Source organism: Engystomops pustulosus, chromosome 4 (assembly GCF_040894005.1).
Source record: "Engystomops pustulosus chromosome 4, aEngPut4.maternal, whole genome shotgun sequence".
In the NCBI taxonomy this organism is placed as follows: domain Eukaryota; kingdom Metazoa; phylum Chordata; class Amphibia; order Anura; family Leptodactylidae; genus Engystomops; species Engystomops pustulosus.
In genome coordinates this window covers 88,889,297-88,904,634 of record NC_092414.1, presented here as the reverse complement: position 1 = coordinate 88,904,634, position 15,338 = coordinate 88,889,297, and the positions used below count along the sequence as shown (strand labels likewise).

The following is a 15,338-nucleotide window of genomic DNA, read 5'->3' as shown; positions in this document are numbered from 1 at the left end:
AGCAGGGCGGCAGCTGGGAGTGTCTGTGCTGTGCACATGAATGGAGAGTGAGGGGACAGCAGTAGCTGTGAGTGACAGAGCGGCGTCTCCTCACACAGCCCTGACCTCCGTGCTCCAGTATGTGTGCCCGCCGGGAATGTGCCTCCTCCTCCTCCTGCCGGTGAGAGTGAAGTTGGATCCCCCGCCCCCTGACACTGCCTCTATCGCCGTGCACTTGTTCCTCCTACTCCATACACTGTGCCTTCGTGCGCTGCTGCAGCCCCTCCTGCCGGAGCCCTCTCCCCCGAGACAAGGAGCACAGCAGGCGGCACAAGTGCCGGTCACACCAGGCTACGGCACCACTGCCAGGTGATATGTGCCAAAGGTACCGCAGCCCCTGACACTGAGCGGAGCGCACAGCTGGGAACATGCCGGGCTGGAAGAAGAATATCCCCATCTGCCTGCAAGCGGAGCCCGAGAGAGGTAAGGTGCATGCTGGGGGCGGCCAAGTGCCTGCAACTTGCATTGTGTCACTTCTGCCACCCTCAGCAATCCCTGCCATGATGGATAGAAGAAATGTACTCAGGTGTCTGCAGCCCTCTCCATGCTGCCCTGTCAGCTGGCCTCCCTACTACTCTTGTCATCATGATGTCAGGCTAAGGAAGTTTAGGATTTTCTTATTAGGATCTAATTATCTTTTCTGTAAAGTTTTGAGCAGCAGTAGCCAGTTACATGTGTGACGAGTAATATGTGATATGAATTGGTGACCATTGGCTACTTCTGTATGGTCAGAATACGGCCGGGAAAATCGATCCCTTTATTATGATCACAAGACCGAAAGCATTGGCTATTCTGCCCTAACTCAACCGGATTTCCATTCTTATGTTCCAATAATGGAAATCTCTGACGGAAACAAAATCACCCAGAAGACTCCCATCAACTATAATGGAAACCAGTGGGTAGCAGTTATGTCACCCATCATTTGCTGGACAGAAAAAAAAACAGATCCTTAGATTCAGAAGTACCATAGATGCCAGAGTTTGGTTTAGTACTTAATACAGAGGTCCAGTAGGGAACTGGTTGAGCTATAAGTAATAGACTCCCAACTATATACAGTCACGTCTTGTCAGTACAGTATAGGGAATTGATTGGCTAGTTGAGAAGCCATAGAAGGAGGCCATTCCTTATGGGGAGTACCTTTGCAGGCCATCTTTTCTTGCATACTGTGTCCTATAGGCCATGCATGCTGCTGAAGTTTCTAGGTAAGGAATATGCAAATAATCTCTCTGATCCGCACTTTCAGTGTCTCCTTTTCTGGATCTCTCGTCATCTCTTCCTCTTACCCCTGGGGTTCCTCAGGGCTCAATCCTAGGTCCTCTACTCTATTCTTTCTACTTCCCCTGAGAGAAAAACCATCAGCAGATTTAGTTTCTAGTATCATCTTTATTCTGATGATACCCATCTGTATACATCTGCATGTACCATCACTCCAGCCTTACTTCAGAACACCAGTAATTGTCTGTAACCGACCCTATCCTGACCTCTAGATTTTGGTCTGTGGTATTACCATAACCCCGAGGCAACGGGCCCACTGTCTGACTCTGCCCTTTGCATCAGCCAAACCTTACATGGATGCCTCCATTCTGTGCCAGTCACTGCACCAGTTGACGTTCTCCTTAAGAATACAGTTTATAATAATCACGCTCATCCTCAAAGCTCTGCATAATGCTGCACCTCCTTGCCTATCTTCCCTCAGCTCAGTCTATCGTCCCACCCCTGCTTTTTGATCTGCCGACGATCTTAGATTATACTTTTCCTTAATTTGAGCCTCCCACACATGACTTCTCCAGAGATGAAACAACTCTCTGGACTGCCCTACCCCTGACTATTAGACTAATAGACAATCTCCAAAGCTTCAAACATGCTATTAAAAGCCATCTTTTAGGCAAGATTGCAAGAAGGTTCCTCACTCCTATAGTTTCATATGATTGTGTATTTACTCTGTAATGTCTTATTTTATTTGTTTATGTCCCCCATGATTTGTAAAGTGCTATAGAATATAAGGGGGCAATATAAATAAAAATTATTATTTTTTATAAGGAAGACAGAGAACAGAAACAGAGATAAGGCACCACTCTGTATCTAGTGGTCTAGCCAAGTAATTGTAGCTCTATATCTATACAATTTAAGCAGAGCGCTAAATACACCGGAGGAGACATATTAATGTGTCTACGCCAGAAAACTGAAATGCTGCGAGCCACATTTACTGAAGGTTTTACACCAATTTTAGGTTGTTTTCCGACGTGTAAAAAAGGGTGTGTCCTCTGTAAAAAGGGGTGTGTCTGCACCAGAAAAAACCTGTGCGGAAAAATATAGAAAATTCTATATTTTGGTGCAAACTAGATTAACTAATAGGAGGAGCAACGTAGGACTCACCAATCTTATAATGCACCAGATTAATCATCTAGCATCAGACACTGTGAATAATCTGGCACAGCAGAGAACTGTCTAGTTCTACTCCGCACTGGTCTAAAGACTGATACACTTTGGGGGAGATTAATTAATGTATTGGTCATGTTGAGGTACCCGGCATGACTATTCCACAGTTTGCAGGGTTTTATGTTCTTGGCTCTATAAAATGTACAGACATGACATCCATGTCAGCTGTTTGTTAGCAATGGGACTCCCACTGATCTGATATTGATGACCTTTTGTAAGAATATGCCTTCAATATCTTAGTGCTTGACAATGAATTCTATAGAACAATATTGGGTAGTGCGGGACGCACCCAAATGGAAGCTTCAGGTCCACTCTTCTCTAGTTATGGGTTTACCGTGAAATTCAACCTTTGCAAATCATAGCAGCCACACAATACAGCAATATCAATATTTTAAGTTTTGTATTTTTTTGTGGTTTTGTTGTGTGCGCACCTAATTTCTGACTGTCATTGTGGTCCATCAATTCTCTTCTTTGTTGAGGAAATTTTGGGACATATATATTACTTTGGTATTTTTTTTAACTCAAATTCACTCCCTGAAACATAAAACCAGCTGGCCTAATCTGTATAGGCCAACTTACCAATAAAACTGTGCATTTTTGAGATATAAAAAACAGCCAACCACCAGAGGCCAAATTACCTCTAACCAAGAAAAACTTTGGTTGGTCCTCACTAAAATAAGCAATTCTATAACTTGCACTCTTTAGTAATCTGCAGCTATTTGTCACCTAGCAGGGGTGTTACCTTGTCCCTATGCCTGTCTTTGTTTGGTTGGTTGAGGAGAGGAGGGTGGGTGGATGTTGTTGGGAGGGTTTACTAGCAGATGTGCACGCTCCTGATCAGTAGTCGCCGGGTGCAGGAGAATATCAGTCACTGCAGCATGTAAAATACTTTAGGACCTTGAGTGATGTCACAAGCATGCGACTTATCAAATGCTTCAGGGCATCCAATTACACACCAGGAATGTACCGTATATACTCGTGTATAAGCCGAGTTTTTCAGCACAAAAAATGTGCTGAAAAACGTCCCCTCGGCTTATACACGAGTCAATACTTAATATATATACTTTAAAAATATTTTAAAAATAATAAACTTATATACTCACCCTCCGGTGGCCCCGACGTGCAACGCTGCTCCCCCGATGTCCGCGCGGGTCCTCTTCTGGCTTCCGCGGCCGTCTTCTTGCTTCTCTAACTTCGTGCCGGGCGCCGCCATTGTTTTTCTTCCAGGCGGCGCCTAGTATGACGTCAGCAGCGGCGCGTCATACTTGGCGCCGTCCGCGGGAGAGCAATGGCAGCGCCCGGCACGAAGTTAGAGAAGCAAGAAGACGGCCGTGGAAGCCAGAAGAGGACCCGCGCGGACATCGGGGGAGCAGCGCTGCACGTCGGGGCCACCTGAGGGTGAGTATATAAGTTTATTTTTTTTTAACGCTGGGCAAGCTGTATACTATTGGGGGCAGACTGGGCAGTGCTGTATACTACTGGGGGCTGTGCTGTATACTACTGGTGGCTGTGCTGTATACTACTGGGGGCAGTGCTGTATACTACTGGGGGCAGTGCTGTATACTACTGGGGGCTGTGCTGTATACTACTGGGGGCAGTGCTGTATACTACTGGGGGCAGTGCTGTATACTACTGGGGGCTGTGCTGTATACTACTGGGGGCAGTGCTGTATACTACTGGGGGCAGGCTGGTTATATACTGGGGGGGTCTGTGACCAATGCATTTCCCTACCTCGGCTTATACTCGAGTCAATCGGTTTTCCCAGTTTTTGATGGTAAAATTAGGGGTCTCGGCTTATACTCGGGTCGGCTTATACTCGAGTATATACGGGTAACTTGATAGTTGCACTTTAAAGATTGTCAATTAAAGATTGTTGTCTACACTGGCTATTTACAGCTATTTTTTGTCAAGTAACTTGATAGTTACACTTTAAAGATTGTCAATAATAAATATTCCCTTGTGCCTCTTTTTTTTATTCATACCAAAGATTATTAAATAAGAATATATATATATTTTTTTTAATTTAATCCAGCATAGGGCTACCACATTGAATTGGAAAGTATAGTGCCAGATTTGTTACAATAAGCCACTGGCTCAATGAATACTGTCCAAAAATGCCATATACTGCAAAACAAAAAAACCTAAAAATTCACCCCCCTTTCCCTAGAACTGATATACCATATATATTCGCATATAAACTAAGGCCCCTAATTTTACCACAAAAACCTGGGAAAACCTATTGACTTGAGTATAAGCTGAGGGTGGGAAATGCATTGGTCACAGCCTCCCTAGTATATAGCCTGCCGGACCCTGCCCCATACTATATAGCCAGTCTCCTGCCACAGTATATAGCCAGCCCCCTGTCCCAGGATATAGCCAGCAGCGGGGGAAGCCAGAAAGGTGAGTTTTGATTTTTTTTTTTTACTCGAGCATAAGCCGAGTTTGCGTTTTCAGCACATTTTTTGTGCTGAAAAACTAGGCTTATACTGGAGTATATATGGTAAATATAAATAAACAGTAAAAATCATAAACATGTTAGGTATTGTTGCGTCCCAAAATGTCTGATCTATTAAAATCTAATAACATTTTTTCCTGGAGTTTAACCCTGTAACGGAAAATTTTGCCCAAAGACCAAAATACCAGTTTTTAACCATTTTTTAAAATTATATTTCTAGCCTCAACCCTACCTGAGCAATCAGTATGCTCAGAACGCTTTCAGATACACTGCTCATTGCAGGAGGAAGTGAAGAAAAAAGCACAGAGAAGTTCTGTTACTTAACTCCTTAAAGGGGTATTCCAGGAATATGAACGTCTGACACAAAAACCCATGATGATATAAATAAATGAGTACAACAATACTCAATGTCATTAGTCACAAAACGGAGCCTAAATAATTTGATTTTATGATTTACAAAATCTATGGCCTCTCTAAAGTAGGTGGAGTTATCACTAAGATGGCCGCCACTGGAAACTACAAGTTCCATGATCCTTTAGTTCTCAGTAACTCCTCCTACCTCTCAGGCTCTGCTCCCAGTGATGATATAACAGACTTTCTTGCTCTGTTACCATAGTAATGATGTGCAACTGCCATCACCACAACACTGACCATACAGGATGCACTGCAACCAACCGACTACAGCCAAACATAGTGGTGATCACATGACCCTGCCCAGGCAGGTACAGGACATGTGATGTGGACATGTGACCAGCGGCCATCTTCTGTCCTGCAACGGACCGCGCGGAGGAAATTAATGGACTGATTAAAGGGCCAGTAGCATTTTAATTCTTCATTACTGTGTATGTCATCAGCATTTTTCTGCTAACGGGGGCAAAATTTTAAATAACAACTATTTACATATTAGCTTATATTTTGAGTGCCCACTTGTATATGAATTATGCTGATTCCTGGAATACCCCTTTAATGGCTGCTGTCAGAAGACCGCGTCAGTAGAAAATTGCAGAACATCAGCACAGGCCAAACCCGGGACTAACACCCAGGATTGGAAAAGCTCTGATCCTGGGTGTTTAACCCCTTAGACACAGCAGTCAGAGATAACGTGCACCTGTTCTATTAATTTCTGAAATCGAAAAATATGTGCTCCAAAGGTTTAGTCAGACTTTAAAGTCAGATGCCTACTGTCAGTTTTTCTGCACGCATCCAGGGCTAGCTGTAACTGTCGGGAATTTAATTAGAATATTGGATGTCGTAACTTATGGCACTGATTGCTTGGGAACAGCAAGATGTTATAGTAAAAATTCCAACTGGGTCAATTCTTTCTTAAAGGGAACCAGTCACCAGTCAAAATGCTATTTAACCACTAAAAGTTTGGGTAAGAGTATGGTTTGTTACCTGTGTGATCGACATGTCTTTATATAACTGCACCTCCTTATCTCCTGGTAGCTGCAGCAGGCCCTGCCTCCTGGCTTCTTGTCGTCTCCCTGCCCTACCGCTGCCTCGTCTCAATTTTCCTAACAATTGAGACAAGATGGAGATTACAGGGAGATAAGTAGGCACGATTATGTAAAGATGCAACCATAAGGGCTGACGCCTGCTGGTGGTCTGTGGATATAAGTACATTTTTCTGGCTGCAGGCATCTTTGACACTTTATAAAGACTTTGTACTATAACAGTGATTTGCCTGAAGAAAGGTTGCCTTTAAAGGGGTATTCCCACGAATATTAGGGGATTGAGATGTGAGAATTTTCTTTTGTGGGAAAACCCCTCTAAGTGTAAAAATCACTTCACTGATATTGCCTGCATCATCACAAAGCCCAAAAGCCCAACAGGAGCTACAGAGGGGAATCCCTGGGATAAGACAAAATAGGTACAGTTTATTTTTTTTGTTTTTTTAAATGGAATATGGAGTTGGCTGCAAATTAATACAAACTTATTAAAGGGGTTATCCGGGTTTAAAAATCTTTTTATGGCCGGGCTGGGGAGGGATAGTTAAACATAATAAACATGGACTTACCTCCTCCGGCGCCGCCGATGTCCAGCGCCGCGGTCACTTCGATGCGTGCCCCTGTAAACAAACAGGGGCACAGAAGCCGCGCACAGGGAGCTTCCGGTCCGCGTTGTGGACGGCTCCTCCCATCCGTCCCTATCTCTCAGCGTTGTAAGCGCTGGGAGATGGTGCGCATGGGAGCTTCCGGCCGGCCGGAAGCTCCCTGTGCGCCTTTGTACTGAAACCGGCGCACGGAGAAGACCGGCCGCGGCGCGGGACATCGGCAGCTCCGGAGGAGGTAAGTACATGTTTATTATGTTTAAAGGAAACCTACCACCACAAATCTACCTATAAAGGTAGATCGGGTGGTAGGTGAATCAATGGGACGTGAGGATAGCCCTTTTAAGGGCTAATCCTCACGTCCCCGCACTGTTTTATAAACTTTTATTACATCAATATGTTAATTTACTTATGCGGCTACTGGGGCGTGGAGTAGCCGCATCTGAGGTTACACGAGGCGGCTACTCCACGCCCCGGTAGCCACATTACCCCTCCTACTCACCATGTTCGGCGCGCAGCTGCTCGTAGCTGCGCGCCCTCGTCCGCCGATCCTGACGTCTGCGCATGCGCAGAACAGCAGGCCCGCGCCTGCGCGGTCACTGCTCTGAAGCCGGGGCTGCGCAGGCGCGGGCCTGCTGTTCTGCGCATGCGCAGACGGCAGGATCGGCGGACGAGGGCGCGCAGCTACGAGCAGCTGCGCGCCGAACATGGTGAGTAGGAGGGGTAATGTGGCTACCGGGGCGTGGAGTAGCCGCCTCGTGTAACCTCAGATGCGGCTACTCCACGCCCCAGTAGCCGCATAAGTAAATTAACATATTAATGTAATAAAAGTTTATAAAACAGTGCGGGGACGTGAGGATTAGCCCTTAAAAGGGCTATCCTCACGTCCCATTGATTCACCTACCACCCGATCTACCTTTATAGGTAGATTTGTGGTGGTAGGTGCCCTTTAAATAGCCCTCCCCAGCCCGGCCATAAAAAATTTTTTAAACCCGGATAACCCCTTTAATTTATATGGCACATTTCTATAAAATTGGCTCTGATTATTTTTTCTGTAGCGACCCCCACTGAACATGAAACCTGAGTTCTTCCCTCTTTAAATGGAGTGTTGATTGATATGCACACCCCAACTCTATTCATTTTTTATCTGACTGCTTTGTCCAAATAAACCTTTCTACTTTTATCACCCCGCTTCCCTTTCCGCTGTTCACACCTGTGAATTAAGCATTCCTATTCTAGCTTTCCCCATGATTACAAAAAATTCATATGCATTGCAGAATCTATGCTGTTAACATTGTTTTGCATAAATCACGCACTTAGATGTTTAGAACTGTGACTTGGGAACTTTTTTTTGTTTTTTTTTTAATCTAAACAGTTGTAACTTTTCAATTTTGCATTGGAAGCTCCTCAAAGGGTGGTTTACCTGTTGGATTTTGTCAAAATCTGTAAAACCCAATTGCCATTAGTTTCAATAGGAGGTCTTTATGGGCCTTTTAAGTACTTTTCATGGACTTAAAATCTGCAACACAAAACACAGGAATATTTTATGGTAAAACCAAGAAAAAAAGTTTTGTATTTTGTTAGACAGTTGAAGAAATTCCTGTTGCTTTTGATCAAATAAATAACCTTTTTTTAAATTGCGATACCTTTTAATGGCTAACTGAAATATAAGATGTAACGAGCAAGCTTTCGGGACAGCTACGATCCCTTCATCAGTCACGTCATAACAGGCTTTCTGAAGTGACAAAGATTTTATATATAACAAACAGAGAAGTGAAAAACTGTAAACAAATAACATAGTTGAGACCGGAGTATGTCTGTACGGGAAGGTACTTCTTGCAGACAGATGTACCGTTACGTCGGGATTCTGGCACTGGCTCACAAGCAGAGCTGGTTCCAGAACCTGCGGGTATCATCTGTATATCACAGCTTACAGTCCGATCTAACACCCACATTCGGACATTTCTACGATCATGGGTGTTACCCCATTACACGCTGCGACCATGGCATGTGAGAGGCTTCCCCTTAGGGATCGCCCACTCCCACCTGTGCCGTATACTGGGGGATGCAATCCTCTACAAGGCTGCCAAATCAGTCCCACGGTCAGATCCCTTCTGGGTCTGACTGTAAACTGTCTGTGCCTGCATCTGCACTGTACTCATACAGCAGTTTACCACCACATATAGGGTATTGGCGTACTCGGGACAAATTGGGTAGCAAACTTTGTGGAGTGTTTTGGTATTTTATTCATTAAGAATGTTTAAATATTTTAAAAAAAGGGGTTACCAAACTTCATAAAAGTTGTTTTTCATTCGTTGAGGGGTGTAGTTTCTAAAATTGATTAATTTATTAGATTTTGCTATTATTCAGTCCTCTCAACTGACTTGAATGCTGAGCAGGTCCATCAAAAGTATGATTTTGCATGAAAATGTGTTAAACTGCACCAAAAGTTCTTAGCCTTATAACATCCTACAAAAATTAGAGGATGCATAAAAAACCATGCCAACAGCAGATATTCGGTAAATGTTAGTTATGGAGTTATTTTGTTGTTATGACTGTGTTGGAAAAGTAGAAAATTTAAAATATCGAAAATCTAACATTTTTCCATGTTTTTGCCAAATATCCGTTTTCTGCATAAACACAAAACACATTGTCCAATTTTTTAAACTGTGCACCTGTAAAACCATGGAGCTACAGAATTCTCAAGGTATGTTGGGCTCACAATGCATGAAAACAAATGGTAGATTTCCTTTAATAACAATCTGCCTAAATGCAAAATACATTGCCCAAATTTTTAAACTAACTTGAAGTACAATGTGTCACAATAAAACTGTCTCAAAATACCAAACTGACTTTGGCTGGAGGGAAGGCTTCCTTAAAGGGGTTGGCCACTTTCAGTAAATAATTGATATTTGTGTAATTATAAGGTATACCATTTTTCATGATACTTTTTGTATCAATTCCTCATGGTTTCTTAGATCTCTGCTTGATGTCATTCTATAGGAATCATCTCTATTTACTTCCAGTGGTAAGAATCTGTCCATGCTGATATGATGGACATGCAGGAGCCATTATTATCACTGAGAGTAATAGGAGTTGTGTGATAATAACAGCTTGTGTACCTGCATGTCCATCACACAACACAGACAGATTATATCCACTGGAAGTAAACTTAGAAGCTTTCTATAGAAGCAAAGCAAGCAGAGATCTAGAAAAAAAAATTTATACAGAGAGTATATTGGAAAATTGTGTAACTTTTCCTTATACAAACCATATGAATTATTTGCTGATAGTTGACAACCCCTTTAACTTTAGTGGCAACGTTGAACATATAGAAAACTGTTGATTGTCAATCTTACCGCTATTTAAAATTGCACCATAAAATTAAAATCCGTACTGTATTGCAGGCAGTAAAAAAATGCAACAATGAGTATCTTGTTGTTCATTGTAGAAAGCCGCTTGGTAAACCAACAGAAAGTTGTAATATACAAAAGTGAAACTCTGCATTATCTGGATAAATTCTGAATAGGGATACTTGAGGGCAAGTCAAATGTAAATAAGACTTGGGGGTACAATATATACTGAGTCTCAAGTAACAACCTGCCTATGATGGCATTGTGACTGGTTAAAGGATCAGATATGTATACTGATAAATTTTGCAACATAGCATAAAATGAGTATACAGCTGTCTAGGAGGAACAATCGGAAGTAATCTTGGCTTGCAGCTGTAATATCATAAATAAATATGTTGATTTTGGAGTTCAGTGCAGGCTTTCAGAATACCACATCTGCAAAATAAGTTCTGCAGCAATGGATCTTCCCCAAATTGGTCATGCCATGTGCCAGGATACCTTCGTATACCTAATTCAATGACATACAAATGCATGGCTCATGTGGATTTGGTATTGGAAATTAAAAATTGTTTATGGAAATGCTCTCTTGTACACAATATGCTGTATGCTGAAAATTCATTTCATTGATAATCTTTTTCTGGAGCATTGTTTAAAACTGTTCCCCAACAGGCAAGTCACCAGACCAAGTTGCTTGTGTTATATTTGGTGATGTCTCTTTATGACAATTGACCCACTCCTTTTTATTGGTCATACCCATAATATAGCTAACCAAGTATCAAAATAGAAAGCAACGGCTATCAGTGCTAGGGTGCAGAAGCCCTCAAAATTTCAGGAGTTATATGTGTACTCTAATACATTTGACTCCTAATAAATTGGTCAATTTACAGAGCTTTGACGTATTTCTCTGAAACAAAGAAATTATTTCTGAAATGTTTGTTTTAATATTTTGCCCATGTACAATCTCTTTATTTTGTAAATGACATTTCAGAAAGGCAGGTATCTTGCTTAGTCTTTAAGATCCTTGTGGAAGAAATGAAATGAAGACAAATACATTGCAAATGAGAATCAAGCTGCTGTTGCAAAGATCTAAATTGATATTCACTGAATCAAAAAGAATTCAAACCAGATGTCACTTTGATTAAGGCAATGCATGACTTAAAGGTCTCGAGACTCCTCGGGCTCCTTGTGTGCTCACTCTATCTCGTCTGCTGTCTATTTGCTCGAAATTCAGTGTGTTTGTAGTGTAATAGCCCATATCATTCTGTATAATAAATGGCTTTTAATGCTATTATTATAACTTTTTAATGGTGTCAGGGTTTGCCTGAATTAAAGATAAAGAAGCTTTAAAGGAGCTGTGTGTTAAAATAAGTATAATAAACTGACCTGACCCCTCTATTCGAGAAATAGTTGCCCGCTCTGGATCTTACAGTTTTGTCTGTTGTCAGGGGACATTTGTTTCAAGAGCAGGTCACGACACAGCCGTTCGCAGCCAATCCTTCACCGTAACCTCTACATACATGGCTCATGAATGCTGACCTCAGGTGGTGACATACCTTGTGTATTGGTGTCACCACTGAGGCCATCATAAGTTGAAATCAATGTTGTAGTCCAGAGCTGAATTTATAATTTTGCCAGCTTTTGAGCTTGTATAACCCAGTACTGCTTGCTGATTTAAACACAGGCTTCCATCATCTACTAATCTGTAATATATTTGTAAGTTTCTTAGCATGAAGGGACAATCTTATTATGCCCCTGAATATGTCCAGAACAATCTGCAGTGATTTTTGTTATCTATATTCATAATACGTGTTGCACTTTTAACCCTATTGACATGTTCGGCTAAAAACCTACTTTTAGAAATCAATAACTACAGATTAATAACTTATCTTCTAGGCCTTTTTATTTGGCTCTGGTGATTTTTCTTATTTGTCTGCTTGTCTTGTCCTTGTCTGTTATCACTTTGAATTAAGTATTGACTGTCTGTCGCACAGTTACTGGAAATCGCCCAGGGTGGTTCTGAGTAACAAGGCAGGGAAAGTTTGGTGAGTTCAGTTCTAAGCTCGGTCTGTGTACTTCTTTTTGTTCCCAGTCTACCCTACACTTTATTTGGAATATTTAAATCACTTTGGCTTTTCTTTGCACATAGTAATCCAGAACTGATGATCTTTTGCATAAACATTTTACATCAATTTCATTTTGTTTAGTTTACCAAATATTTTTTAGGTCATAAATTGCCCAATTTTTAATCTGATTCTTTATGTGTGATGAAGTTTTTCTTTCACACAATTTGCTAAAGTGACATCTGTGGGTACACCAGTGATCCTGCACCTCTTATCCTCTACCCTACTGTACATATGTCTTTATCGTCTACGCCATGAATGAACATTTATTGCTCATTATAGTGTACTGCAGCATTCATTTTTTCCGATTGCTTTCTCAGAACTGAAAATTTGATGACGTAGCTGGGAGGGGGAGTGTCTGAAGCTCTTTTGGTTCCCACCTTGCCTCCTCTATTGTGCCCTTCTAGTTATTAGACTTTTCCCCTGTAGGAGAGTACGACTTGGGTGTAGAATCTATACTACCAAAGTTGTGTGATCCTCATAACCTTAGCCCAATAGGCTTTAGAGGAAGAAACGATTCTGTGACACTTTTTAAAGGATGGATTTGGACAACAGATGGTGGCATTGTCGTCACAACAGGGGTCGTGAGTAACCAATGCCGCTACTGTTTTGGTCCTCTTCTGCAATATTTTTGTACATTTATCTGTTTGTATTTTATGTTAAGATTTTTTTTCCCATGTTAAGCGTCCCCATGAATTCTTTAATGCAGAGAAAATGCATTGGGACTAGGTGAAGGGTATTACAATCTTTTGTAACAGACATGGCTATATTGTATTGTCCATGTCCATAATCACAGGGTTTAACACTTGCTTCTCCTCTTTCTCTATTTTTCCTAAATCTATGATTTTAATTTTAGGTGAATGAGGAATTCATTAGTACAGCAATAGGATAAGGTCGATTCTGAATCACTCTTTTCAGAGCAGATGTCCTGGTATAGTAGACTTTTTAATCAGGTTTATTAGCGAATGGAAGCAAAAACCTGTTTCAATGATTTTCTAAAGTGACAGTCCCCGCATGTAGTTCTGTAGCCTTGCCATTTCTCTCTGTTAATGAAACCATGATCAATAAATGTTTCAACCATTCCATTCTATTTCGCTTTTTCTCTACATGCTATCCTGTTATTGACCTTTATTGGTCTCTGTTTTTGCTGACTTAAAAAGTTTTAGTTGAAGAACTAGTGATACTTGAGGCAAGTTCAAATTGATAATTTTTAATGTACTCTTTGCAGCATTACACTTTTTTTGATTCTTGCTCAGAATCGAATCCCTTAAAGGGGTATTCTCGTCTGGGCATTTACAGTTAATTTACGGTAATTCATTTACCATATATAAATGTTTCTTCAATTAGATGTTATGAAGATAATTGAAGATGGGTGAAGATATTTTGCATAAATGTAGTAATTTGGTCCCTTAGAAACAAGACTAACTCCTTAGATATGACATCCTCTGCTGCAGAGGTTGCACAAAGAAACAAAAAGTTTTTGTATATGAAATGTTTGGGAGTTACTGCATGTGGTAATGATGGCTGAAGCCAGGTGGTCAGGCATGGCCCAGTAGTGCATGTCTGGCCACCAGAGTACGGGGTGGTCGTATCCGAGGAAGCTACTTCGATTCTGAGGGAAAACATGGGTACATTTATAAGAAATTATCTTCACACATGATCATTTTTTTAAATAACATCCAATTGAAGAAATGTTTACATATGGCAAATTAATTAAATTAAATGTGGATGCCCAGATGGAAATACCCCTTTAAAGATATTTTTTCTTCCTTTCACTATATAAATTGTCACCCATTATGTACAGTATTACATTATTTAGTTACTGCTGATGATGGATCTGTCATACAGTAATAATGATGGAGATTACAGTGCAGCTTCCTGGTTGTATACTTCTGCTCTCTTACTTTTCGAAGAGAATATATTGAGAAGGGTTATAACATTGTCCTCCCAGCAAGCATAAAAGGAAAATGACCTTTTGGGGAATAAAGAACTTTACTCCGTTTATCACTGCAACCTGTGAAGTGCTGCAGTTTTTTTTCTATGATTGGTATTACTATGGACCTCTAGCCAGAGTCAACCAGACCATGAGCACCTTTCTCATCTTCTGTCTTATTGAGTGCTGTTGTTTCTTCATTTTTCTTCTGGACTGTCCTCCCAGTAGACAGAGGAGGTACAGTCTATTGCTACCTATATGATACACAATGGAACACAGCACAGATAAATTGAAATCCACCAAGAGAAAGCTATTCCATATTTTGGTAATTGCATTAGCATCTTGTTAGCAAGTGATATATTAACCATTTGAAAAATAATGTTAATGAGCCCGTATTTAAATCTTCAAATAAATAGAATAAAGCAGTAATGCTGCATTTACTATACAAAAATATCACAGATATCTTTATTAGCCTTCAGCAGGGGCGGACTGGCAATGTAACCCACCGGGAGAAATCCCGGTGGGCCGATTAGTCTGGGGCCGATGGGGCCGGTCTGGGACTGGTCTGGGGCCTGTCGAAAAATAAATAAAACATCTACACATCTACTCAACTATCTGGCACTCCCCCGCAGCTCTGCTACTTGTCAGTAGTGACAGCTCCGTGCGCACCGACGTCCCATAGACTGTGACGTTGGCGTCATAGTTTGTGAGCCGCCGTCTCGAACGGACTGCATTAAGTAGCGGAGCTGTGGGTGAGTGTTGGAAAGGTGAGTAGATATATACTAGGGGGGCTGACTGTATACTAGGGGGACTGGCTGGCTGTATAATGGGGAGGGGCTGGTTAGCTATATATTGGGAATACTGGCTTGCTTTATACTGGGGGGTTTGCTTTATGCCGGGGGGCTGTCTGGCTATATGCAGTGGGGGCTGGCTATATACAGGCGGGCTG

At 41.6% G+C, this 15,338-nt stretch overlaps 1 protein-coding gene across 3 annotated transcripts in view; it reads left to right on the top strand.

Moving 5' to 3' along the window:
* The first annotated feature begins 214 nt into the window (after positions 1-214).
* Positions 215-15,338, top strand: part of GRIP1 (glutamate receptor interacting protein 1) — a 325,558-nt gene continuing 310,434 nt past the window's right edge. For 2 of the 3 annotated variants that reach the window (XM_072146657.1, XM_072146648.1), the window contains exon 1: positions 215-462. In XM_072146657.1, the coding sequence (XP_072002758.1) occupies positions 408-462 (55 nt within the window). In that variant the 5' untranslated portion in view covers positions 215-407. Of the gene's footprint in view, positions 463-12,979; positions 13,041-15,338 lie in introns of those variants that run through there. The other variant, XM_072146651.1, reaches the window with a different exon arrangement.